The sequence below is a fragment of the Sorex fumeus genome, unplaced genomic scaffold (genome assembly GCF_029834395.1).
Source record: "Sorex fumeus unplaced genomic scaffold, SorFum_2.1 ptg000035l, whole genome shotgun sequence".
Taxonomy (NCBI): domain Eukaryota; kingdom Metazoa; phylum Chordata; class Mammalia; order Eulipotyphla; family Soricidae; genus Sorex; species Sorex fumeus.
Window position 1 is genome coordinate 24,744,967 of NW_026606092.1, and position 26,487 is coordinate 24,771,453.

A 26,487-nucleotide genomic window follows, 5' to 3' on the forward strand; every position below is an offset into this window, starting at 1 on the left:
ACTAGTTCGATCCTTGGCAGAACATAGAATACCACAAGTAACAAGTACTACCAGGAATAATCCATAAGCACTGAATCTAGTCTAAGCTCTGAACACTGCCAGGGATGGCCCAATTCCACAACTCCTAAAGTAAATTAGAAAGAAACATCATTCTCATGCTCATTTATTAAAGGAGTTTTAAAACCCTTTAATAATAGATTGTATTGATAATTGTCTATTAGAGTTTAACATTATTTGACTTAAGCTCCTTTTAAATAAAAAAAAATTTGAATCGTTAAGTAGTCCTCCACCCTGTCATAAAAATCTACTTTCCTTAAATAGACAAATAAAACACAGAAATTGCTCCCTGATTGTGCCCAATGTTACTACTACACCGCTAGATTTTTTTTTTAACATCCCCTCAGAAGATCCATTGACCCCATTTGGAAACACTGAACTGTAGACAATGTCACTTTGGAAATAGAGATATTTTGAGCTTTTTAGTTTTGCTTTTTTTAAAAAAAAACTTTATAAGCATTGGTTCTTTTCCACTTAACCCAGTGTTGAGGCCCCCAGTCTCCTGAATATTAGTGAGTATGATTGGTAAGAAAAGTATACCTCTCTCCTTTATCTCCTGTTCCTAATAATGTTACAACATAAAGAAGTCATGTTGAGAAATTATCTTCCTTTATTATTTTGATTAGGGTGCTTTTTCCTATCACGGCAAGGTATTATTTTTAATTTTAGTTCATCTATTAAAATAGTCATGTTTTTTTCCTATTCCTGATATGATTTACAGCTTCAGTTTAGTTTTATGCTCCACCCCCACCTCCCCACACCTAACCACATACAGTACCAAAACTCCATTGCTGACCTATCATAATCAAACATCTGCCATTCTTCATACCTAATCTTTTTCTCTGTTATCAACTATAATTTTCACTAAGCTCAGATATCAGATTTTTTGTGTTTTGCCAGTTTGTTTGGTTTAGTTATTCATATTCCCCATATAAATGAAACCATCTGGTAATTGTCTTTCACTTCTTTCTTGTTTGTTTCACTTAGAATAATCAGCCCTGTGTCACTATAATATCTCTTGCTTAGTCATGATATATTGCCCTTTTATATTTGCTGCTTTTTAGTTACTAAGAATTTTGCATTTGTGTTTATAGGGAACATTGTTCAAAATATTTTTTTAAATGAAGCTGTATGATTTTATTATCAAAAATAGTCTGGCTCATACAAATAGAAAGTGTTTTTTCCCACTCTGTGTTCTGCAAGGGCTTATAGAACACAAATATTTGTTAAATTTTTCAATGAAGACTTATGTGACTACAGTTTTCTTTGTGGAAGCTTTAAGTTATAGATTTGGTTCATTTTATATTGAAATAGGATTCTTCAGATTGAATTGTTCTTGAATAAGCCCTGAGATTTCATCTTTGAAACAACTTCTCTCCTGATAATTTTTAAATTTAAGGCCTTAGAGTGAGTCTGAAGAGATAATATAATGGATAGTATAATATTCCACATGGCCTATGAAATTAAATTTCTGACACAGTATATGGTCCCCTGAGCTTCCCTGGGAGCGATCCCTCAGTGAAGAGCCAAGGGTAAGTCTTGAGCACCTCTGAGTATGGCTGTCAAACAAAAACAAGCAAACACATTTAAGGGTTTAGGGTTATTCATAATTTTTTTAATTTATTTAAAAATCTCATAAGGTCTGCTGCAGTAGCCTCCATTTTCTTGCTGAAATTTGTACCTTGTTTATTTTAATTTTAGTCTAATGAAATAGTATGCAAAACTAATATATAAAATACAGTTTATTTAAAATGCTAATTGAAGAAAATAAACAATACCAATTCTAACATTTATTAATATGAATATTAATATTACAAATTATTATTAGGTTATGACTAATTAGGTATAAGTAATAAATGTGCACAAACTGGATGCTAAAACCTGTGTCAAATAAACATTTTCTCAAACCTAAGCAAATGTAAATATACACCAAATTTGTAGATATAGAGGTTAAATAGTATTATAAACTCAAATTACCTGTATTGATAGATTCAGCTCAATTCAAACTAAAATCCCAGCAACATTCTGTACAAGTTAATAAATTATTCTAAAATATTAAGATGCAAGTTATTCTAAAATATGCATCAATAGGAGTTGGATTGATAATGCAGGGGTACAGTGATTGTCTTGCATGTGACTTGAGTTCAATCCTTAGCACCCAATGTGCTCTCAAGAGTGTGACCCAGGAGGACCAATCCAGGAGTACCATGGGGGTTAGCCCACAAACTAACTAAATGCAATAAAATATACATAGACCTTGAATTTTTAAAGCAATTTTGAAAAGCAAGAAAAAAATCAGAAGTTATAATACCAACATCTCATTATGATGAAAGAGAAATCGAGAAGTTCTATATGGAGCTGGAGAAGTTCTATAAAGAAGACCACACCTTCTACAAGATCATTGTGGGTGATTTTAATGCAAAGATAGGACCGAGAAGATCAGCTGAAGAACTTCACATCAGGACCCATGGCCTAGAATGGAACGAACAGGGTGAGAGACTGTCTGAGTTCATCATGTCAACCAGGACCATCCATGGTAACTCACAGTTCCAGAAGGCAGAATCTAAACGTTGGACATGGGAGTCTCCCGGTGGACGATTCCACAACGAAATAGACCACATCATATTCAATGGACGGTTTTGCCTGACCGATGTCGCTGTTGTCCCAAAATTTCGAACGGGATCAGACCACCGTCTCCTTCGTGCAAAATTCTACTTCACAGAGCGGGGAGAAAGGGCTGCAAAGTTCAAAAAGAGAACTCCCAGAATGACCACCAACTGGGAACTCTTTGGTACTATTGCGGCAACATGGGAAGATGCCATTGTTGACAACATTGACGAGGAATACGATCGACTGGTTCAGCACCTCCATGAATGTGCGAGGAACGCCAAGAGAGAGATAGCCACAAAAAAAGTCTGTCTTCGAAAACTCTTGAGCTAATTAGCCAGCGTGGTTTGGCGCATGCCTCAGGCAACCGCAAGCTAACGTCCAAGCTCGCAAAGCAGTGCAGAGATGCGATCAAGGAAGACCTCAAAGAGAGAAGAGCAGAAGTGCTGGTAGATGCGGCATAAGCCGGGAAAAGTATTCGTAATGCCTGCCTGTCCTTTGCCAACTACAAGACCAAGATGACTGCCCTCCAAGGTCCTGATGGATCCATCGCATCCGCCAGAACGGCAATGGAGAAGATTATCCATGACTTCTACTCAAATCTCTTCGATAGCCATGTCCACTTGCCGACATACCAAATTCCACAGGATGGATATGTCGTTCCCAATGTTCTCCCTTCCGAAATCCAACACGCCATTTCGTCGGTAAAGAAACGAACAGCACCCGGTCCAGACAAAGTCAGACCTGAACACCTGAAGAACCTGCTGTCAGTACTCATCAATACACTGGCTCGGCTCTTCACACGCTACCTGTCTGAATGCAAGTTTCCGTCCTAATGGAAAACCAGCAGGACCGTACTACTGTTCAAGAAGGGAGACATCCATGACATTGGCAACTATCGCCCGATCTGCCTATTGTCTGTCATCTACAAGTTGTTCACTAGAGTCATCCTAAATAGGATTGGCAGAACACTAGATGAAGGACAACCATGCGAGCAAGCCGGGTTCCGCAAAGGATTCAGCACCATGGACCATATCCACACGATAACCAAGCTCATTGAGGTTTCTCGGGAGTTCAAGATGCCACTCTGTTTAATGTTCATTGATTTAAAGAAGGCCTTTGATTCTGTTGAGACGGAAGCGGTCATTGAAGCCCTAGCCAATCAGGGCATTCAAGCCCAATACATCAGGATCCTCCGTGATCTGTATTGCAGATTCACTACCAGGATCTCACCATTCTACAAAGAATTGTTCGTTGATGTCAAGAGAGGGGTGCGGCAGGGTGATACCATTTCACCGAAACTCTTCAGTGCCACCCTCGAGAACATCATGCGACAACTGGAATGGGAAGGAATGGGAGTGAAGATAGATGTTCGGCAACTACACCACCTCCGCTTTGCTGATGACATTGTTTTAATAACACCAAACATCAGCCAAGCGGCACAAATGCTGGCTGACTTTGACTGTGAGTGTGGAAAGGTAGGACTACAGCTGAATCTTACGAAGACAATGTTTATGAGAAACAGCCTCGCTCCTGATGCCCCATTCGCTCTCAATGGAACGACCATCTCCGAATGCAACAGCTATGTGTACCTAGGTCGAGAGGTCAACATGACAAATGACCTGGCACCCAAGCTGTGCAGGAGGAAGAGAGTGGCTTGGATCGCCTTCAAGAACGTCGAAGAAATAGCTAAGAGGACGAAGAACCTCCGGCTCCGGGCACATCTCTTTGATTCCACTGTTCTTCCTGCATTAACATATGCCTCAGAGACCTGGACCCTACGCAAACAAGATGAGAACACTATTCAGGTCTCCCAAAGAAGAATAGAAAGAGCTATGCTTGGAATATCACGTTTCACTCAAATGAAAGAAAGAATCTGGAGTTTCGACATCCATCGACAATCAAGAATCAGGGATGCTGTCTCGTTTGCCAAGGTGTCAAAAACCAGATGGGCTGGTCACATAATGAGATTTAAAGATGACCGCTGGACTAGAGCTGTTACCGACTGGATTCCATGGGATGTCAAAAGACCGCGTGGCTGCCCACCTACCAGATGGTCAGACTTCTTCGTCAAGATCATGAAAGATCGGTTTGAGGCTCTTCATGTTCCCAGAGCGAACAGATGCCATTGGGCTACACTAGCACGCGACAGGGACAAATGGAGATGTTACTGGCGCCCGCACGAGCAAATTGCTGACTAACAGGAAGTTAAGTGATTAAGTGATAATACCAGATTTCCAAATCTGCTCTAACAAAATAGTATAAATAACATAGAAAGGGTACTTGTACATATTAACAAAGCGTGGACATGAAATATACCCAAAATATCTATAAATCTGATTTAACTGTGACACAAAGGAAATTAATTGAAGAAGTTTTGATGTTTTCAAGATATATTGCTAGAACTATTTTAATTAAATATTTAATTAAAAATGAATCTTTAGGTCTAGATAAACAATTAGAAGACACCGGAACAGAGGCCCAGCTCTGGGCAACAAAGCTGAACAGCTCCAATTCCAACAGGTACAGCCCGCCCCCAAGGTCCTGGGTCCCTCTCTGGGCATGCTCAGCTAGAACCAGCCCCTAGAAAGCTGGTTTTCAACCCCTGTTCTGCGTGGGAGGGGCACAGAGGCCCAGCTCTGGGCAACAAAGCTGAACGGCTCCAATTCCAAACAGGAGACGTTCCCAACTCCTCACCCAGTGCCAGGGACTCTTTCCGGAGCCGCGGCCGCTAACGCGGCCACGAAATATTTTCCCACTACATATGCCATAGGAACCATAAGCTACCTTATTAGATGGAAACTTCTCTAGTTTAGCTCAGCCACTAGAAACACAGTAGCCAATAACTCATAAGGCTATCTTAACTCACACTGCATATCAAGCAGAATAGTAACAGTGAACGTGAAGGACTAAACCACACCTCTCACAATGGTAAAGCAACGCAAAAGCCCACCAAACTTTCATATTGAAGAGTCTAGCCCAGATGACACCAACAGTACTGTAGTGTTAGACAACCTCTTTGACAAGGAATTCAGAAGGGAGCTACTTAGGATGCTTAGGGAATTAAAAGAAAGAATGGAAAGCAATGCCAACAGAAGACAAGAGGATCTGAAGGCAGAAATGAGGAAAATGCAATCAGAAATGTCAGTCCTGAAAAATCTCGTAGGCGAATTGAAAAGCTCAGTGGAAGGCCTCAGCAGTAGAGTAAGAGCAGCTGAGAACAGAATCAGTGAGCTCGAAGATGAAGTTCAGAGACTCTCCAGAAAAGATCAGAAAATGGAAAAGAGACTTAAAATTCGGGAACAGATGGCAAGAGAAGATCGTGATGAAGCCAAGAGGGGTAACATAAGAATTATTGGAGTCCCAGAGGGACAGGAAGAAAACCTCGACGAAGAAGAAACTGTCAAAGACATCATTGCTACAACATATCCAGAGCTGAAGAAAACTTGTGACCACACTCAGGAGGCCCGAAGGGTACCAGCTAGAAGAAATCCGAATAAAAATACACCAAGACACATTCTGATCAAAATGACCAAAACCTTAGACAGAGACAAAATTCTGAAAGCAGCAAGATCGAAGAAAGAAATCTCTTACAAAGGAGCATCCTTAAAATTCACAGCTGATTTTTCTGATGAAACCCTCATGGCCCGAAAACAGTGGTGGGACATAGTAAAAAAACTCAATGAAATAAATGCCTCCCCAAAATACTTTTCCCAGCAAAACTCTCATTCATAATAGAAGGAACAACACACAGTTTCACAGACAAACAACAGCTCAGGAACTTCATAGACTCAAAACCATGGTTACAAGAACAACTAAATGGGCTACTTTAAGGCAAGAAAAGCCCCTCAAATACACCAAATTTTAACAGAACAATGGGAAAAAATCCCATAACAATAATCTCTCTCAATGTCAATGGGCTAAACGCACCAATTAAAAGACATAGAGTGGCAGGATGGATTAGAAAATTGAACCCAACATTCTGCTGCCTGCAAGAAACACATCTCAATAGTCAAAGAAAACACAGACTCAGAGTCAAAGGCTGGAAAACAATCCTACAGGCAAACAGCTCCCATAAAAAAGCTGGGGTAGCCATCCTTATATCAGACCACATTGATTGCAGAGTGAGGAAGGTCATAAGAGACAGTGAAGGCCATTTCTTATTGATCAAAGTATCTGTACAACAGGAAGAACTTACAATAATAAATGTATATGCACCTAATGAGAGACCAGCAAAGTACTTAAAACAACTACTCATAGATTTGGAAAAAGACATCAATAGCAACACAATACTAGTGGGAGACTTCAACACTGCTTTGTCACCTCTGATAGATAACCAGACTCAAGCTTAGCAAGGACATACTTCATTTGAGGGAAACAATGGAAGAAAGGGACTTAGTAGATATATACAGGACACTTCATCCACAAAAAGCTGAATACACATTCTTCTCAAGCATACATGGAACATTCTCCAAGATAGACCACATGCTGAGCCACAAAACATGCCTCCATAAAATTAAGAAGGTAGAGATTGTATCAACAATCTTCTCAGACCATAATGTGCTGAAATTAGAAGTAAATCACACACAAAAACAGAAAACTAAATCAAAGACCTGGAAATTAAACGGTGCACTATTGAACAACGAGTGGATTAGACAGGAAATCAAAGAGGAAATCAAAAGATTCCTAGAAACGAATAAAAATGAGAACACAAGTTACCAAAACTTATGGGACACAGCAAAGGCTGTGTTAAGAGGAAAGTTTATAGCTCTACAAGCATTCCTCAGGAAGTAGGAGCGAGCACACATAAGTAACCTAACCTCACAGCTTAGAGCTTGGAGAAGGACCAAAAAAAGGAGCACAACCCGAACAGGAGAAAGGAAATAATAAAACTCAGAGCAGAGATTAACGAGATGGAAACCCAAAAAACAATCCGAAAGATCAATGAAACCAAAAGCTGGTTCTTTGAGAAAATTAACAAGATCGATAAGCCTCTAGGAAAACTCACAAAGAAAGGGAGAGAGAAAACCCTAATAAACCGAATCAGAAATGAAAAGGGGGTCATTACAACAGAAACCACAGAAATTCCGAGGATCCTCAGGGAGTACTTTGAGAAGCTTTATGCCACAGAACATCAAAACCTCGAGGAAATGGATAAATTCCTAGACTCCTACAGACTCCCAAGGCTGAACCAAGAAGACCTGGAATACCTGAACAGACCTATCACCATCAAGGAAATTGAAATGGTAATAAAAAGTCTCCCCAAGCACAAAAGTCCTGGTCCGGATGGATTCACTAGTGAATTCTTCCAAATCTTTAAAGAGGACTTACTCCCAATCCTCCTTAAGCTTTTCCACGAAATTGAAATATCAAAAACACTTCCGAACAGTTTCTACGAAGCAAATATCACACTGATACCAAAAGCAGACAGAGATACCACAAAGAAAGAGAATTACAGGCCGATATCCCTGATGAACACAGATGCAAAGATCCTCAACAAACTACTAGCAAATAGAATCCAACTACTCATCAAAAAGATCATACACCATGACCAAGTAGGATTCATCCCAGGGATGCAAATATGGTTTAACATTCGGAAATCAATCAACATAATCCACCATATCAACAAAACAAAAGATAAAATGCATATGATCATATCAATAGATGCAGAGAAAGCATTTGATAAGATCCAGTACCCCTTTATGATGAAAACCCTAGCCAAAATGGGTATAGAGGGGACCTTCCTCAACATAATTAAAGCCATCTACCACAAGCCTACAGCAAGCATTATCCTCAATGGGGAAAAACTGAGAGCCTTCCCTCTAAGATCAGGGAAGGGACAGGGATGCCCACTCTCTCCACTGCTGTTTAATATAGTACTGGAAGTACTTGCAATAGCGATTAGGCAGGAAAAAGATATTAAGGGCATTCAGGTAGGAAAGGAAGAAATCAAGCTCTCACTATTCGCAGATGATATGATACTCTACTTAGAGAACCCAATAACTTCCACCAAAAAACTCCTAGAAACAATAGACTCGTATAGTAAAGTTGCAGGTTATAAAATCAATACCCAAAAGTCCATGGCTTTCCTATACGTAAACAGTGAGAGAGAAGAAAGCAACATGAAAAAAACAATCCCGTTCACAATTGTGCCCCAGAAAATTAAGTACCTAGGAATCAGCTTAATTAAGGAAGTAAAGGACCTGTACAAAGAAAACTACAAAATGCTACTTCAGGAAATAAAAGAGGACATGAGGAAATGGAAAGATATCCCCTGCTCATGGGTCAGGAGACTTAACATTGTCAAAATGGCAATACTACCGAAAGCATTGTATAAATTCAATGCAATCCCCATAAGGATACCCATGACATTCTTCAAAGAAATGGAGCAAACACTCCTGAAATTTATATGGAACAATAAGCCCCCACGAATAGCTAAAGCAATTCTTGGGAAAAAGAAAATGGGAGGAATCAACCTCCCGAACTTCAAACTGTACTACAAAGCAGTAATAATTAAAACAGCATGGTACTGGAACAAAGGCAGAACTGCAGACTAATGGAACAGGGTTGAATACACTGACATCTCCCCTCAATCATATGCTCATCTAATCTTTGATAAAGGTGCAAGTAATGTGAAGTGGAGTAAGGAAAGCCTCTTTAATAAATTGTGTTGGCATCACTGGACGGCTACATGCAAAAAAATAGGCTCAGAACTCTGCCTAACACCATGTACTAAAGTAAGATCAAAATGGATTAAAGACCTCAACATCAGACCAGAAACCATAAGGTACATTGAAGATAAAGTTGGCAAAACCCTCCATGACATTGAAGCTAATGGTATCTTCAAAGATGCCACGCCACTGGCCGAGCAAGTGAAGACAGTGATAGATAAATGGGACTATCATAAACTAAGAAGCTTCTGCACCTCCAAAGAAACAGTGACCAAAATACAAAGACAGTCTACAGAATGGGAAAGTATATTCACCGAATACACATCTGACAAGGGGTTGATATCAAGGATATACAAAATACAAGTTAAACTCCACAAGAAGAAAACATCCAACCCCATCCAAAAATGGGGCAATGAAATGAACAGAAACTTTCTCAAAGAAGAAATCCGAATGGCAAAAAAGCACATGAGAAAATGCTCTACATCATTAATCATCAGGGAGATACAGATCAAAACCACAATGAGATACCATCTCACACCTCAGAGACTGGCCCACATTCAAAAGAACAAAAGCAACCGATGCTGGCATGGATGTGGCGAGAAAGGGACACTTTTCACTGTTGGTGGGAATGTCCACTGGTTCAGCCCTTCTGGAAAACAGTATGGACGATTCTCAAAAAATTAGAAATTGAGCTACCATTTGACCCAGCAATACCACTCCTGGGAATATATCCCAGAGAGTCAAAAATGTATAGTCGAAGTGACATCTGCACTTGTTTGTTCATTGCAGCACTCTTTACAATAGCCAGAAACTGGAAGAAACCTGAATGCCCAAGAACAGATGACTGGTTAAAGAAACTTGGTACATCTACGCAATGGAGTACTATGTAGCTCTTAGAAAAGATGAAGTTGTGAAATTTACATACAAGTGGTACAATATGGAAAGTATCATGCTAAGCGAAATGAGTCAAAAAGAGAGGGATAGACATATAAAGATTGCATTCATCTGGGGGATATAAAGTAACAAAGTATGAGATTAATACCCAAGAATAGCTGAGATCAGCACCAGCAGGATTACTCCTTAACTTAGAGGCCAGCCGGGTATCCTAGAGGAAAGGGCTTTTCAGATAGCGAAGGGAGCACCAAATAAAGGATGTTTGGAGGATCCTCCCAGGAGGGGAGATGCATGTCGAAAGTAGACTATGGACTGAACATGTTTGCCACTCAATGCCTCTTTTGCAGACCACAACACCCAAAAGGAAAGAGAGAACACAGGGGATTGCCCTGCCACAGATACAGGGGGGATGGGGGGATGGGGGTGGGAGGGATATTATCCATGGTGGTGGAAAATGGGCACTGGTGGAGGGATGGGTATCTGATCATTGTATAATTGAAACCAAAGCACAAAAAATTGTAAATCTACAACTGTAAAAAAATAAAATAAAATAAAGGGGAAAAAAAAAGAAGACACCGGAGTTGACTTTGACTTAAAAAGCATTATTTTTAAAAAGAATGTGAAAAAGTTGACTTTGACTTAAAAAGCATTATTTAAAAAAACAAAGATCAAAATTGAAGGGTTTTCTTTTAAAAATTCCATTACATGCAAAAAATGCAAAAACTAAAATTGCTTACCCAGAAGAAAATTTGCAATTAAACTGTATCACAAGGGTCTTTGTATTCAGAATTATTTGAATTGCAAAAATGCTAAAATGGAAAAGAGGTTATACTATTGCCAAAAATATGGCAATGAAGAAATAAACTCCAGATGCTTACAAAAAATATTGGAATAATATTTTAACAATCATAGAGCTATTGTATATCTCAAAACTTGGAGAGCTGTATATTAACAACAAAAATGTAACAAATACTAAAATTGTAACTGTCATAATACTTTACACACACAAACATACACAAACACACACAGAGACACACACACACACACACACACACACACACACACTGAAATTTTGAGACCAGGAATGTAGCTTAGCACTAAGCAAAGAATTCTGAAGAAACGTACATTAGCAATCCTATTAGCTGCCTAATCTCTAGAAACCAGCTCACACTGTATTTTACTAGGCCAAGGAATCAGGAGTGAGAGGATGAATGATGTGACACAAATTATCACCATTCTAAATATGTCAGGCATGCATCCTGCTGACAAGAAGAGTCTGTCTGGCATAGTAAGTAGCTGCATCAGCTTTTCAATATACAAGTACAAACAAGTGAGTTATTCCTCATTATTAAGATTATAATCCTCAGTTCAAAAGTATGTTTGTGTAACACAAATGCAAGGTGCTTAAATTACTTTGTATTTCCAATTCCCTCTGATGAGGAAAGGTTTAGTTTAAAAACACATCAATAAAATGGCATAGTTGCATCCTCACTTATTCTAATTCTCTATAAATGTAATTTCTTCGATTATATATCATAAAGGCATAATGCTATTGACTACACAGTGAACGCTCCCATGAATACACATCAAAAATTGCAAATAATTATTCCCAGATTAGAAATAATATTACAAGCAAAATTGACGCAGGAGGAAATCTCATAAATTTTAATTGCTAGAAATTTGTTGCTAACTTCTCATCATCATTTTCGACCATCCTAACTCTAGTCTTTAGCAAATTTTTTCATAGATGCATAATAAATGAAATATATTTGCTTATGAAAATTTGTTATAAACGTTAATGGTGTTAAAAAAAACTTAACACTCACCAAAGACTATGCAACTACATAAGTATTTGGTGAAGATTGCTTGTCTGGACTGTTAATTGGCCTATGCTTATGTAGCAAATTAACTGGAAATATATGTTACTTGGCAGAAAAATATAATTATTTCATAGAAAAAGTGACCATAATAAAAAAAATCTGTATTTCTTTTGTTTAGTATTCTCCTATATACTCTGTAGTTTTTAAATTCAGAAAAAAGTTTTGGGAGAATTTACAAAAAAATGCATTTTCCAGAAGATATCAAAGGATTGACTAATGAGTTGGTGGTAAAATGAGAAGAATCTCATACAAGACCAAAAAGTAGTAATGAGGTGCAAAAGAAAATCATCATGTTGTGAACAGAAAGAGTTCTAAACTATTTGAAGAATATGTAGGATAATAAAAATATTCATAGAATATGTTTTTCTGTATTGAATGTGTGATTATGTTTAATTGGTACAATGACAGCAAAAATAATAATGATAAAACTAGCTCTATCATGGACTGAAGCCAGCATTTCTAGTAGTGAGTTTCCCTGAACAAAATCAGGAAACTAGCATAATTGAGAGAATTGACATTCACTCTGTTTACAGACACAGCAAATCTGCACCAAAATTTGAAGCAATCCACACGAAATTTGAACTGCCATTTGAACAATGTTTCTACACCAAGAAATGAAAACACTACATTGAGATGGATTGAAGAACAACACCTAAGCCTAAAACAGAACAAGTTGCAATCGGGGTAATTCTAAAACATGGAATGTTACCCTGGGGAGGTACAGGCGCAGTTATTGAAACCCCAGTACCCGAAACCCAATATCAAACAAATGTATACAACATAGGAACAGAATGCAAAGAGCACAGGTATAAGCAGGTGTCAGAATTGCAGACAGGAGCTACACTAGAGACCTCTGATGACCCTAATAGCAACTGTGGTATATGTTACACTTATTCTCCAATCCACACTAACAGACCCTGCAGGGTGAAAAAAGGAAAACAACAACAACAAACAAACAAAAAACAAACAAACAAACAAACAAAAATGTTGGAGAGCTCTATTTACACCATAAAATAGCTGATCTGGTAGAAAGCCAAGGAAAATTTATTTAGACTTAATGTTACTATCATTACAGTAGACCTTACCTTCCCACATCCAACTGTTTGTAAGTCAAGTCCAATCATATGCACCTCAATATCTCAATAGACAGAAATAAATCTGTAAACTCCCAATAGCATTAACACTTTGTAAGAGAGGCCTACTCTCTTCTGTACCCTTTAAAAGACACAAGGCCTTTGAATGTGGTCTCTGCTAGTCCCAGACTGCATTTTTGGTTGCCAATTATAACAAGACAGTAGGTTCTTCTTTAAAAACCCTGCACCAGTTCCTGGGCCTCAGAGACTGCAGAGGTCTAGAAACTCCTGTGCACTTATATCTGAGAAATCCCTCAAATCTGAATTTGGCATACAGGCACCATGTTCTACGTGTTCCTGCATGTACAGAGCTGCTTTGATGTCAGATCTGATCTAGGCTGAAATAGAAGAGATTGCAGGTCCTTGCACACACAAAAAAAGATTATTTCTCCACCCCAGTGAGATTCCCAGTCACCAACTACTCCTGTATAGCTCCATTACTATAACTCTGTAATGACTACAGTGACTTAGAATTCCCTGGTTACTGCACAGTCATTTGAGACTCCATACACTGCCACCACAAATGTGAATACTTGGTCACTATCCAAGTCTGCTGAGACCTGGGATACTAGTTCCCCTGGCATTTGCAATAGCACCCACTAACAGTTGCACAGAATACCTGTCCCCACTTTTTTTTGCTGGTTGGTAATCCTGTTTTCTAACAATTCCTCAGGCCATGCCCAGCTTTCATCTGTGGCTAGCACCCCAACCTGCTCTCAATACTTACTCTAGCATGAGCTCCCAGCATCTGGCAAGGGTCGGGCAGTTAACTATAGAACCATAGCAGTTTCCATCCACTCGTGATTTATACTTAATGCCTAAGCTGACTCAAAATCATCATCCCAGCAAATAGCAGAGGTGTACAACTGTGCTCATGGTCATTATTAGTTCTCCAAAAATTTAACAACTGTCTTAGGTTACAGCATTAGCACCTGTGATCTACAAATCATATCCAAGTCCACTCAACTTCACTGGAACATATCTGCATAACCAGAAAAGTTTGACTCTTTCAAAGGGTACCTTAGATATAGAGTTTCATTACTATGTGGAGCTAGTGGAGCTTCAGACCTGATGGGAAGATGTTGGAACTCATCCACACTGATGGACAGCAAGAATAGTTATAGAAATATTCCTAATATCTCAGAACTATGCAAGCTGCCTAAATAATATTTTAGACTGCCTTTGTGGTGGCAATGAAATGAAGTAATCAATGAGATATCACTTCAACAAAGTATGAGAAAAGTTCAAAGAATAATAAAACTAAAGAATACAATAGCAAGCCAGAACTTACAATAAGGGAACTCAATAGCAGAATGTACAAAAGTAAAAAAGCATACTCTATTGAAACAAGAAAGTATAATGCTATCTCAAAAGGCCAGGCAAAAGAGGAACTGATTTTAAAAGGTAACTTGATAGCTCTATGGGACAGTGTCAGAAAGAACAACATTTATATCACAGAGATTACAGATAGTGAAAGGAGAGAAAATGGGGCATAATTTATATTTGAAGAAATAATAGCTGAGGGATTTCTTAAGCTGAGAAAACCATTAGAGACCCATTATCTGGGATTCCACAGAGTTTCAAACAAAATATATCCAAACAGACAACCAGAACTGCAGTAAGAGGAGTGGCGCTGTTGCCATAAAAGTCAGGGGCTAAGTCAGGAGGAGGCAACAAGATTTTTCAAATATTACATTACACAGAAGCTAAAAGATATGGCTCCAATTTAACTATAGGTAAACTACTAAATAAGAATGTTTTATTTCCTCAAAATAAAGAATGGGATTTGTTTAACATAGCTGTTCTTTGTCATACCCATATGTGTGACACATAAAATTTAGAAAACCTGGGTTGGAGTTACACACTGATTTAAAGTGAAAAGATTAAAATCGTCACACCCCAAACACTCAGAACGAATTGAAACAGCTAACACTTATGGTGAATTCATTTTTAATCCCTCCACAATCTTTTAAATTGTATTATAAGCCAAAAAACACAATTTATTGAGTTAAAAGTTAAAAAATGACAAATATCTAGGTGTCTCAAAGCTACCATTTTCTTACAATGCTTAACTTGCATTGGATAAAGAACATATTCACATATTTCTATTTTCTTTTACAAACGAAAAATTACATTGAAAGTTTCGGTTAAAATCACAGACCAAGTCTGGAGAGACAGTACAGAAGGAAAGGTGTTTATCTTGCGTTTAGAAGAACTCTATTTGGGTTCCTGGCACCACAGAAGGTCCCTGGGCCTTGCCAGAAGTGATCACTGAGCACATCCAGGTGTAAGCCCAGAGTACACTCAGCCGTGGCCCTTAAGAAGGAGAAAAAGAGCATAAAGTTACAGACCGGAGTCAGGGTCCTGGAATAGCTTACAAGTAAAATGGACTGTTTTGAAATCTAATCTCCATGGCTGCACTACAACCATAACCAATGTTATGATACCAGTTAGTGCTTAGACAAATTGTATGAGAACCATAAACACATATTTTAACTCTATTTTTTTAAATATATAAAACCAACCAAGTGTTTTGTGACCTCTATTTATATATAAAATGAAAGTAAGTCAGTATGAATCACAGAATGGAATGGGTCAGTTTTGCACATGACTTCAATTAGAATTATCTGAAAGAATATCTTCAGTTCTTTGATTAAAAAACAGTGGGAATCACTCCTGGCCACTGAAACAGAAATGACACGCGTGTACTGTTAACAATTGCCTTATAGCAAAGAGAACTATGAGGAGAAGATAACCAAGAAAGAAATTTATAATGATGTTGATAAATATACATACCTTATTTCCATGTCTCCATTCTCTAATCAAGAGGTAGTCATTATCTTCCTTTAGTCTGAAATACAAATTAATGATAACAATTTATGAACCAATGACCATGCTTCACAAACAACAGTTCTATAAAGACTGATGATTCAACTACAAAATTTTCTGTTCTACTCAAATAAGCTTCCTACAAAACTTAGTCAGATACACTTTTAATTATGTACATAATCATTATAGTATTGCATGCAATTAAGCATAAATGGTAAGTACTTGAAATAGATAACATTACTCTAATTAGTATTGCTTTCACAGTCAAATCAAATTTCAGATTTTCTTTATGTTGTTGCTTCTTCTTTGTTCTTCAGTATCCATTAGAAAGATCAGTATTTACTATTTTACCTCATAGCACATACTGTTTAATTTTCCACCTTCTATCTCTACATATACAAATTCCCTGGTGAGGTTTAATCAGTGAACCAAAATTTAAGTTACCCTGCTCTTTTGCTATTTTTAACCAACAAACTATCACATAGTAGTGTGAAGTCTGGACCTGCATATTAATTCTGACTATATTATATTTTATATATTTAGTTATATCTATTACCACTACTATGTCAGTAAAGATATTTAGCTTGTATTATACTCTCAATTTTGTATGTATTTTAAGTTAGGAGAGTATTATTAGTCTTTCCTTAAGGCAATTATTGTAACATAAAATAATCTCCCCATCTTAATTAGTTTTATCCTATAAGATATTGAAGTATTTTCCATGGGAAACTATCATGTTTTTACTTCTTTCTATCCTATCACTACATTTGCCTATCCTCCTTTTTTATCATACTATTTTTTAAACATCTTAATTGATCACAGGAGAAAACTGGTGCTATAGTTTTAGGATAGATCCAAGTAAATTTTTCTAAGAAGTAAAGAGTTTTTAAAATGCTAACTTCTATGTACTATACTATTTTGCTTAGGTGTTCAGAACTTATGGTGGTCTTTATTTAAGTATTTATATACACCTGAGCTTTGTTGTAAATTTCTGCTTACAAGAAAATTTATACAAGTAAATTTTTCCTAGGATTAGGTCACTCACAGAAGTACTCAGGGGTCATCGTGCTTGGCTTTGTATATCCGAGTAACACCTGGAGGTGCTGGGGGAGGGGGGATATTGTGAAGTGTCATGAATCAAACATAGTATTACCACATACAAGGTGAGTGGTTTACCTCTATATCTCTGGTTCTTCTGTCTAGTCCTAGGTTAGGTACCAACTGTTGTTTTTTTCCTCTGTAAGTATAAATTGTAGTAATGTTCACATCTTAGGCTGTTATGCATTTCAAAGTATCTGCATATTTAAATACCTAGGTTTATAATTTATAATTATGGATATTAGTGGGAGAAAACGGTTGAAGAACAAATATGCCAAGATTTTAAAATTACCATTTATTTATAGTTTGTATTAATATTTATTTTATAGATCAAATTATTGATTTTATAAAGCAAATTACTATTCTTTTCCCATTATATAAATATAAACCTTTTATAAGTACATAGTTAACATCTAAACAAAATAAGTCTTATAAGTCAGATATAATTAAGTGAATTCATGTCAAAAAAAGATACTTTTTAGGAAATTTTAGGAAAAAATTAGATTAAACCATTTATGAAAATTATGGAAGAGAGTATTAGAAGTTGAAGAGGTCAGAACTAGCTCTTCAACTATTTGTTGAATCAAGTAAAAGATTCTGTTCTTACATTTGATGTGACTCATTTCTAGTCGAGGTTTTAGCAAAGCAAGTGGATAATACAAGTGGGCACAGATAAGGCTGGGCTGGCAGTAGACAGAAATCTTACTTATCATTAATTTGTTGGCTACCTAATGTAACCTGCCCACATGGCAGAGTCTGGCAAACTTCTCGTGGCGTACCCAATATGCCAAATACCAGTAACAATGAAGGGTCTCATTCTCCTAACTCTGAAAGAGCCTTGAATATGGCACTTTTTAAAAAAATTTCAGGGCTAGGACGAAGGAGACGTTACTGGGGCCTGCTCGAGGCAATCGATGAATAACAGGATGGTTGTGATCTTGTTGTGTGATGTAAAAGATGATTCTTGATCAATTCACAGTGTATAATGATAAACAATAAAATGACCATGATTCCTGCTCTGGGGTATTTCAACACTAAAAAAATGAAAATTAAAGAAACGTTTAGTTATATCAAGAGAAAAATGAGTTATATGTTATAGAGAGAGAAGCAGAGGAAATAAACGATGGCGTCTAATACCGAAAGTAAAGACAATATTTGTATTTTAATTGGAGGAAGCAGTGAATAATTTGATGTTGAAATTTAGCTTATTTACATGGCTCACTCAATAAACTTTCTGTCAAGGGCTTTAGTAAATACTTAAGTCATTGTGGGCAATACATCTTCGATGAATCTAGTCAACAATAAAAAAAAATGTATATTCAAAGCAAAAACAAATGGGCATGATTCCAGTAGAACATGTTTGACAATATGATACAGCAATGGAACCAAAGAGATAGTACAATGGGCAAGAGACTCACCTTGCATGAAATCAACCCCGATTTGATTCCTAGGACCTTTGCTCCCTCAAGCACTGCCAGAAATGATCTTTGAGTGGTGAGCCAGGAGTAAACCCTGAACAATGCTGGGTGTGGCCTATAAAACAAAAACACAGCAGTGCTAGCTTAAACTAATGTGAAAATAAAATACATTGAAAGAAAGAGGAGAACACAAGAAGTGATATCCTTGAGTAGTAAGAGGATGGAATAATTGGCCTGGGAAATGAGGTAGAGCTTTGTCAATGATCCTGTTTTTATGCAGGGTGGGTATGATATGAAGAAATAGACCAGCTGCTTAATAAAAGGGTTTAAAGCATTTTCCTCGTATACAGCAGAGCTTGGTTTCATCTGTGGTACTATGTTCATCCAGTCATCGCTAAGTGTAGACCTTGAAACACTTCTGGTGGCCAAGGGTAATATTGGGCAGTGGAAGTTTTGAGCTTCTGGAATCCTGTTTAGAAGACCTGTTTCGAAAAAGAAAATGTAGAAGTGGGTAGATGGAAATTATAAACATATGGACATTGTTTTTTATTTTTCAATTTTCTTACGAAAAATTAATTTATCATATTTGAATGAGCCTTATTAAGGAGATTTGTAGTTTTAAAAACAGAACTACATCCAATATTTGTGCCAAAGAATTGAAAAATAATTAGGCTAAGGATATACGATAGAGGAAGCAATGCAGTGTTTTTTTTCCACACTGGAATTTTTATATTATTTTATTGTACTTTGTAATTTTTCTGAAGCTCCAACTCAATTTGTGGCAACTATCAATGTACTTTTAATTATTTAATCATCAAAATTATTTTTCTTCACAGGGAAATAATATTTTGAAAGATAATTAATAATTTACTTTTTAGAATTCACAGTGGCATTTTATTCATATATGTGTGTGCATATATTTATATTCTATTTCAGTAAGTAGGATTCTTCTTAGAAATTTTATGAGCAATGAACATGGTACTGTCACTTCATCGCTGTTTCTTTCATTTATTACAATGGATCCTAATTTTCTTGGAGGATTTGCTAACTTATGTTTCAGTGATATATTTGCTCTCAAAGAACTCAGAATGCAATATATTATGTCCAGTATTTGTCTAATATTTTGATACCAATAAAACATAAATTACTGAAATTGAATATATTCACATTGATTTCTGTAAAGGTTACATATGGATTGATAAATCAAAACAAACCCTCAAAAGATAGAAAATCAATTGATCTGTCAGATAGGAAAGGCACAAATGGTGAAATCAACCAGTGAGTTGACATTTTTCCTTTTAAAATAATTTAACTTACCTGAATTTGAAAGGATTTGTGACTTTCAATATATATAATAGGCTCAGAAGTGAAAAAACATATAGATTGATCTGAAATTTTATTAACAATTCTTCAAACAAACGAAAGCACGATTTCTTAGAAGGAATAGTTTTGTTTTGTTTTTTAAGCTGATAGAACTGTGGAAAACCAATCAAAGCTATTGGGGTTATGTACTGAGTATTCATGATAATTATTTTTAAAATTAGACTCTTTCGGTTATACTGAAGCAATATTTTTGTTTTTCTTCTGCAGAACTGTTAGTCAATTGCCAGAAGTTGAATTGTCAGTATAAATGTGCAATAATCAGAAATAGAACAGAATGTTACTGTGAGGATGGATATGAGGTAAAAGAAGATGGAAGAACCTGTAAAGGTAAGCATGGCACAACTGTTTTTTTTTAAAGACTTAATTAACAGAAATTTAACAAGACTCATAAAAGTAACTCAATACTTACCATTTCGCTACACAATGTAAATTAACATTTGTTCATTTCTTCAAATTTAAACTTCTCACTGTTTCCAAACCACATATATAAATTTTACAGGTAGACATTTATATTGCACAATTTTTGTTTATATTGAAAAATCTATGTCAGAAATGGTTAATATCTTGCTTAACCATAAAAGATAGGGTAAAGGGTAGAGGCCCTCCCGTTGATCGTTGATTTGCTCGAGCGGGCCCAGTAACGTCTCCATTGGAGACTTTGTTGTTACTGTGTCTGGCATATCGAATACTCTCGGTAGCTTGCCGGGCTCTCCGAGAGGGGCGGAGGAATCGAACTCGGGTCGGCCATGTTGGCCGCGTGTAAGGCGAACGACCTACCCGCTGTGCTATCGCTCCAGCCCAACCATAAAAGATAAACATAGTAATTTAAAATTTATATCTGTCTTATGTATATAGTGTAATGAACATTCTAAGTTAGTTTAAAATTATTAATTACTCCAGGAAAATGTATTTTTTGACAATTCTTAATCACTATTGGAAGATATTTTGTTTTTATCATTCTGGCAGTTGTCATTTCCCAATAGCAATGATGACAAATACTATATATATATATATATATATAGGTATATAATATATACACACATATATATACATTGTGTATATATATTCACAATCATTATTTTTAAATTGCACTCATGCTGTTATATTAAAGCAATATTTTGTTTTTCTTCCACAAAACTGTTAGTTGCCAGAAGTTGAATTGCCAGTACAAATGGGCAATAATCAGAACTAGAATAAATAGTATAACTATATAAAACATACATACATTGTTGAACCTCCTAAACACTGATTATGAGTCAGGATTAATTATTGATCGACCAGGGAAGTGATTCAATATAAAGGCACAAATATGGCGTTATGCAAGTACTGGGGTATGGAGCATGACAGGGTTCAATCCATAAGAACTTGAAACCTCCAGACCCACACCTGGTGATGCTTAAGGAATGGATGAATTAGGGTTGGCTGAAACAACATTCTTTGATTTCTGTATTATCTCTCTGGTCCCATATTTTTGTATATTGTTAATTTTGTTTACATTTTTCAACAAATTTTGTCCTAAATTATCCCTTTTTTGTCCTATTGAATAATTTTTTTTCTGTGTTTTATTGCCTCTAATCATACAAGTATATATACGCAAATATATTCCTCATTTATTAAAACTGCATAGAAATATTATACACCCATAATACAGACTTCATTATTTAAAACTTTATAGTATATATATTAAATATAAAATACAGATTTATAACAGAGTTGAAAACTGTCTGCATTTCCAGAACTACTAATAAACAATCTCAGAAGAAATTATTTTCTTGCTCATTACTTTAAACAATTTCTTTAATATTAATATTTTACCTGAAAAGACTCCTGAAAGGGTTCTCAGAGAGAATATTATTCAAAATGCTAATTATAAATGTCAGAAAAGTTAAATCCTGTGAAATAAAGTGACTTCCTGAATTCAACATTTCTTAGACTGGGGACTAAATCTCAGGTCTACAAATTTAATTTAATTTAACTTTATCTGGAAAAAAGCCTCATACATGTAGGAGGAATTTGAATTGCAGTTTAATTTAAATGTTCTGAAAATATTATACATATATATATATATATATATATATATATATATATATATATAGCTGTTTGGTCACACCCAACAATGCAGAATGGTTATTCCTGGCTCTGAACTCAGGAATTACTCCTGGCCTTTCTCAGGTGACCATATGGGATGCTGGGAATCGAACTCAGGTTAGCCGAGTGCAAGGCAAATACTGTGCTATCACTCCAGTTCCAATTAGTAATATTATTTTTTGAATGATGTATAGTATGACAGTAGGAATATACACTTACTGAATCCTCCTCTCTTCTATAGGAGTCAGGATTTTCACTCCATTTAGCATGAAACTCTTTCTCCTGGATCTCTTATTTAAATCCATAAAAACATCTATAATCAATTTCTTCTTCTGAGCATTAGTAAGAAATTAAATATTCATAACGTTGTAAGGTCAATGAGAAAAGAACTCTTTTGCTTTCTCTCACTCATAGATGACAGGTATGAGCATCACTCATATTGTCCTGAAGCTGTATTTCTTGGAAATTATCTGTCATTAGAGGGAGAAAAGAAAGCATCATTAAAAGTAATGGCATGCCAATTGCTTTGTAGCAAAGTTTGTGGAATTGTATCAATGTCACAGCAGTTTATTCAGGATAAGGAGAAAAAAATACAAAATTAATCATTAATTGTATTGCTCTCCTGGATATTGGCTAACACAAATATATCAGAAAGCCAAAAATAAGAACTGATAATACTCAAGTTGTCTGTAACAAGATATAATTATTATTTACACCATAAGGGCACATATTATATCAAATACTAGATTTAATTAATTTCATTTCTATGTAAACTTAGCTACATAAATGATACTATTCCCAAATCCTCTTACTTCAAATAAGCCATCATGACTGCAAACTATCTCTTGAAGCTAAGAGAATCTAAGAATTGTGCAAAATTAATACCATATAAATGCATGTGTTCCAAATGGAGTTAAATGTCATTTAACTCCAGAGTCAGAAGATGGTCCTAATCTCACTTAGTGTTTGGTACACAAGATATAATGAATATTCATTTGTTTAAACAATTAGCTGGTTAAGACTTTTAAATTGCCTATTTGGTTAGTAATCATTACTATGTCTAGTATATTTAAAACAACATACAGAAAGAATAAAGAAAACGGAAAAAAGAATGGAAGGAACTACCCTAGATTTTAGAATAATTTTTAATTCAGATGAAATTTCTCTTTTCAACAAATGTTTAATAAATTTTTCTTTCTGAATGTATGAGGGCTGTTTGTATTGCTTGACTCGGAAATTTATTTACCCTGTTCATTATAAACCACATTACATTGGTGGAAGGAAAGTCAGTTTGGTGATGAGACTTGTATTAAACACTGTATTCTTAAAACACTATTTTGAATAGCTTTATAAATTATGGTCCTTGATTTTAATATATATTTAAATAATACAATTATAAACCTTGTTACTAGTGTAATCCATTATTTGGGTAATATTTCTCAAATGGTACCTCTGTTGAGACCAGAATATTCGAGAAGGCCAAAGACCAAATACTGTGTAAACAGGGAGACTTACCAGGAGATTTAGAAGTCAATAAGTAAGATGAGGGGTGGGGGGCTTAGAAATGAAACAAGATCAGTAGGGGGCCCTGATTGGAAAAGGACTGAGTAATATTGGCTTAAAGAACCAGAATTATTTAACAATTAATAAAGACTGAAGACATACTTTAAAAGAGTATGTTCCTCAAAGAAGAAATGCATGGTGAACCATAATGTGTCTAAGAAATGATGTATTTTGCTGTTGTTTTTAGATCAAGATGAATGCATTATTTATGGCATGTGCAGTCAGACCTGTGTAAATTCATATGGATCGTACGCTTGCAGTTGTGTGGAGGGTTATGTATTGCAACCAGACAACAGATCTTGCAAGGCTAAAAATGGTATGTTAATATATAATATATTTTTTGTCATTCAAGAATTTCTCATTTCTTTTGGGGGGGGGGGATGGAGGGATTGGAGGACCTTTCATCCAGTGTACAAGAGGCCTGTTTTCTCCTCCTGGTGATTCTCAGTAAACTGGTAATTTCTAGAAATGATGCAACCAGCAATATTTGGAGGGTTATGTGGTTCTGGGTATCAAACTGGTGTCAGCAACATGCAAGGCATGCACATTATCTGATGGACTAACTCTGCAGTCCTCTTGTTTCACGTATAAAGTTCTGTTTCACGAGTAACAGTATAGAACAACTTGGGTTGAAGAAATAGCTTTTAGTTTCGTTTAATTTACATGTTTATACTTAACATCCAGAACATTTGGTTAATGCTTATCTTTATAAAACTCCTTCCATAATAAGAAGTTTCTAATTAGTAAAAAAACTGTTTAAAATGACTGGATTAATTACTTTTAAATGCCCATCTCTCTCCTGAACTATACAAAATATTTCTAAGTTGTGTTTGTATGGTTTTGCTTTACCTCTCAAATCATACTCCACATTATAATTAAAGTGATCTGGTTAGCTAAAAATCAGATAATGGCATTCTTTTGCCAAAAATCTTCCAAAATTTTCATTCAGCTTGAATATATAAGAATATTTAACAGGATCTCTGAATCCAGTGGTGTGGTATCATCTGTAACTCTAATTTCACCTCCCATTATTTTTTTCTGTCTATTGCTTATATTGCAGTTATAAATGGCTAAATTTCCTTCTTAAATCACATCATTTTTATTTATGTATCTCTAGGATATTTATGTTTTTCTATCTGAATCTCTTTTCTGTTGGATATTCTCATTCTTAACTTCAAAACTGCTAAAATGCCAACAGACAGAATGCTGTTTTCTTAGCAAAGTATTTTATATTTATCAGTTCCTATCATATCTATCAGTAAGTTAATCTGTGGTTTTATTTACTCATACATATACCAGCTCTCCATCACTAACTGAGCTTTTATTTTCTTCATATTATTAACAACTGAAATGAGTTCACTTATATGTTAGTTTGTTGATTGTCTCATTCTCCAAAATAATTGGCAATAACACAACTTAAAATTTTGTTAACTTGTTATGTCAGAACTTACTGGTTATGAGAACACATAGGTACTCAATAAAAATTAGTAAAGGAGAGAATACACAGGAAAGAAAAAAAACTTTCAAGTTATAATGATTTAAATAAAGCTTCATGCTAAAGTGCTTATGTTTTGTGTTTCAATATTAACATTCTTTTATCTTCCCTGTAAATAAAACCTATAATTTCTACTCTAGTATTCAGTTTGCAATAAGCACTCAATAAATGTTGTTGATTTGCTAAAATCTTTGTTAGTAACAATAGGCTAAAGCAAATTTTTGTAAGCTTTATTAGTTTGTGAATAATTTAGAGAGATAATATATATGATGTTCCATCTCTCTTCATCTAAGCTTTTCCAAATCTTGTTTCATGTGTTACATATTTTTGAACTATCGTTATCGATAGTCAATGATTATTTTCCTTTATTAGCCACTGGGAAGTTTAGCATAAAATGGTATTCTCATTTTCAAAGCCAGATTAAGCAAAACATTGGATTTACACAACAAATTACTATTGTGATCTCCCTTCACAGTATCACCTCGTGTTATAATTATAATGATTTTCCTGAGATAGAGCATTTCATTATTTATAAAACATATTTGGATATTTAAAAAATGATCTTTTATCTTCTAAGGTGGCTTATTTGATTTGCTGGATTGATTTATAAAACCCTCTTTATTTTTTTATTTGCAATTTTTGAGAAAAAAATCGGTCAGGTTATCTGTTTCTCTTTCGTACCGCTGAGAGTTCTAACTTAAAATATTGATGGACTAAGTAAGTAGAAGACCTGTTCTTTGCTGTTTCTATTGATCCACACAATATTGCTGTTGATACACAAAGAACGTATAATGTGATAACCCACATACAAAGAAGCATTTCTTTTTTCTCTACAAAGTGCAAGAATCTGACAATAAAAGAATGAAACCAAAGGGAAGATCCAGCATCAAATTTTGATCACTCTAATACACATTATGGGATGTGAAAATTTTGTTCACCTGAAGGTCATTGACTTGATAACTGTATTGATCTAAAGAGTTTCAAAAATAGCTTCCTTAGTAAAACCTAAGTTTTACTAAGTAAAGCTTGTTTGGCTTATAATTTAGGGAAACAACTTGCTAGCAATATAACAAACAGAATCTATATTATATAGTGACTACTTACAAAAAAATGTATGATTTTTGTATCTGTGCATTTCTAAAAGAGAAATGCTTTAGTTTAGTTTTTAAATGCTTATAACAAATGGACCAAAACATACTGATTTACTTCAGTATATATTAAATTTAATATATTGACCTTATTAATTTTTGACAAATTTATTATTCCATGGAGTTATCTTAGAAGAAAAAGTTATAAATATGCATTTAATCCTATTCATCTTTTTAGAAACATGGCTGCTTAGATTAGCCTTCTATCGTTTTCTTTAACTCT

The 26,487-nt window shown here is 35.5% G+C and overlaps 1 protein-coding gene across 1 annotated transcript in view; it reads left to right on the forward strand.

The window, feature by feature from the left end:
* Positions 1 to 26,487, forward strand: part of LRP1B (LDL receptor related protein 1B) — a 1,985,988-nt gene that overhangs the window by 871,588 nt on the left and 1,087,913 nt on the right. The window contains exons 4-5 of the mRNA XM_056117551.1: positions 20,178 to 20,297; positions 23,809 to 23,937. Coding sequence (XP_055973526.1) covers positions 20,178 to 20,297; positions 23,809 to 23,937 — 249 coding nt within the window. The remainder of the gene's footprint in view (positions 1 to 20,177; positions 20,298 to 23,808; positions 23,938 to 26,487) is intronic.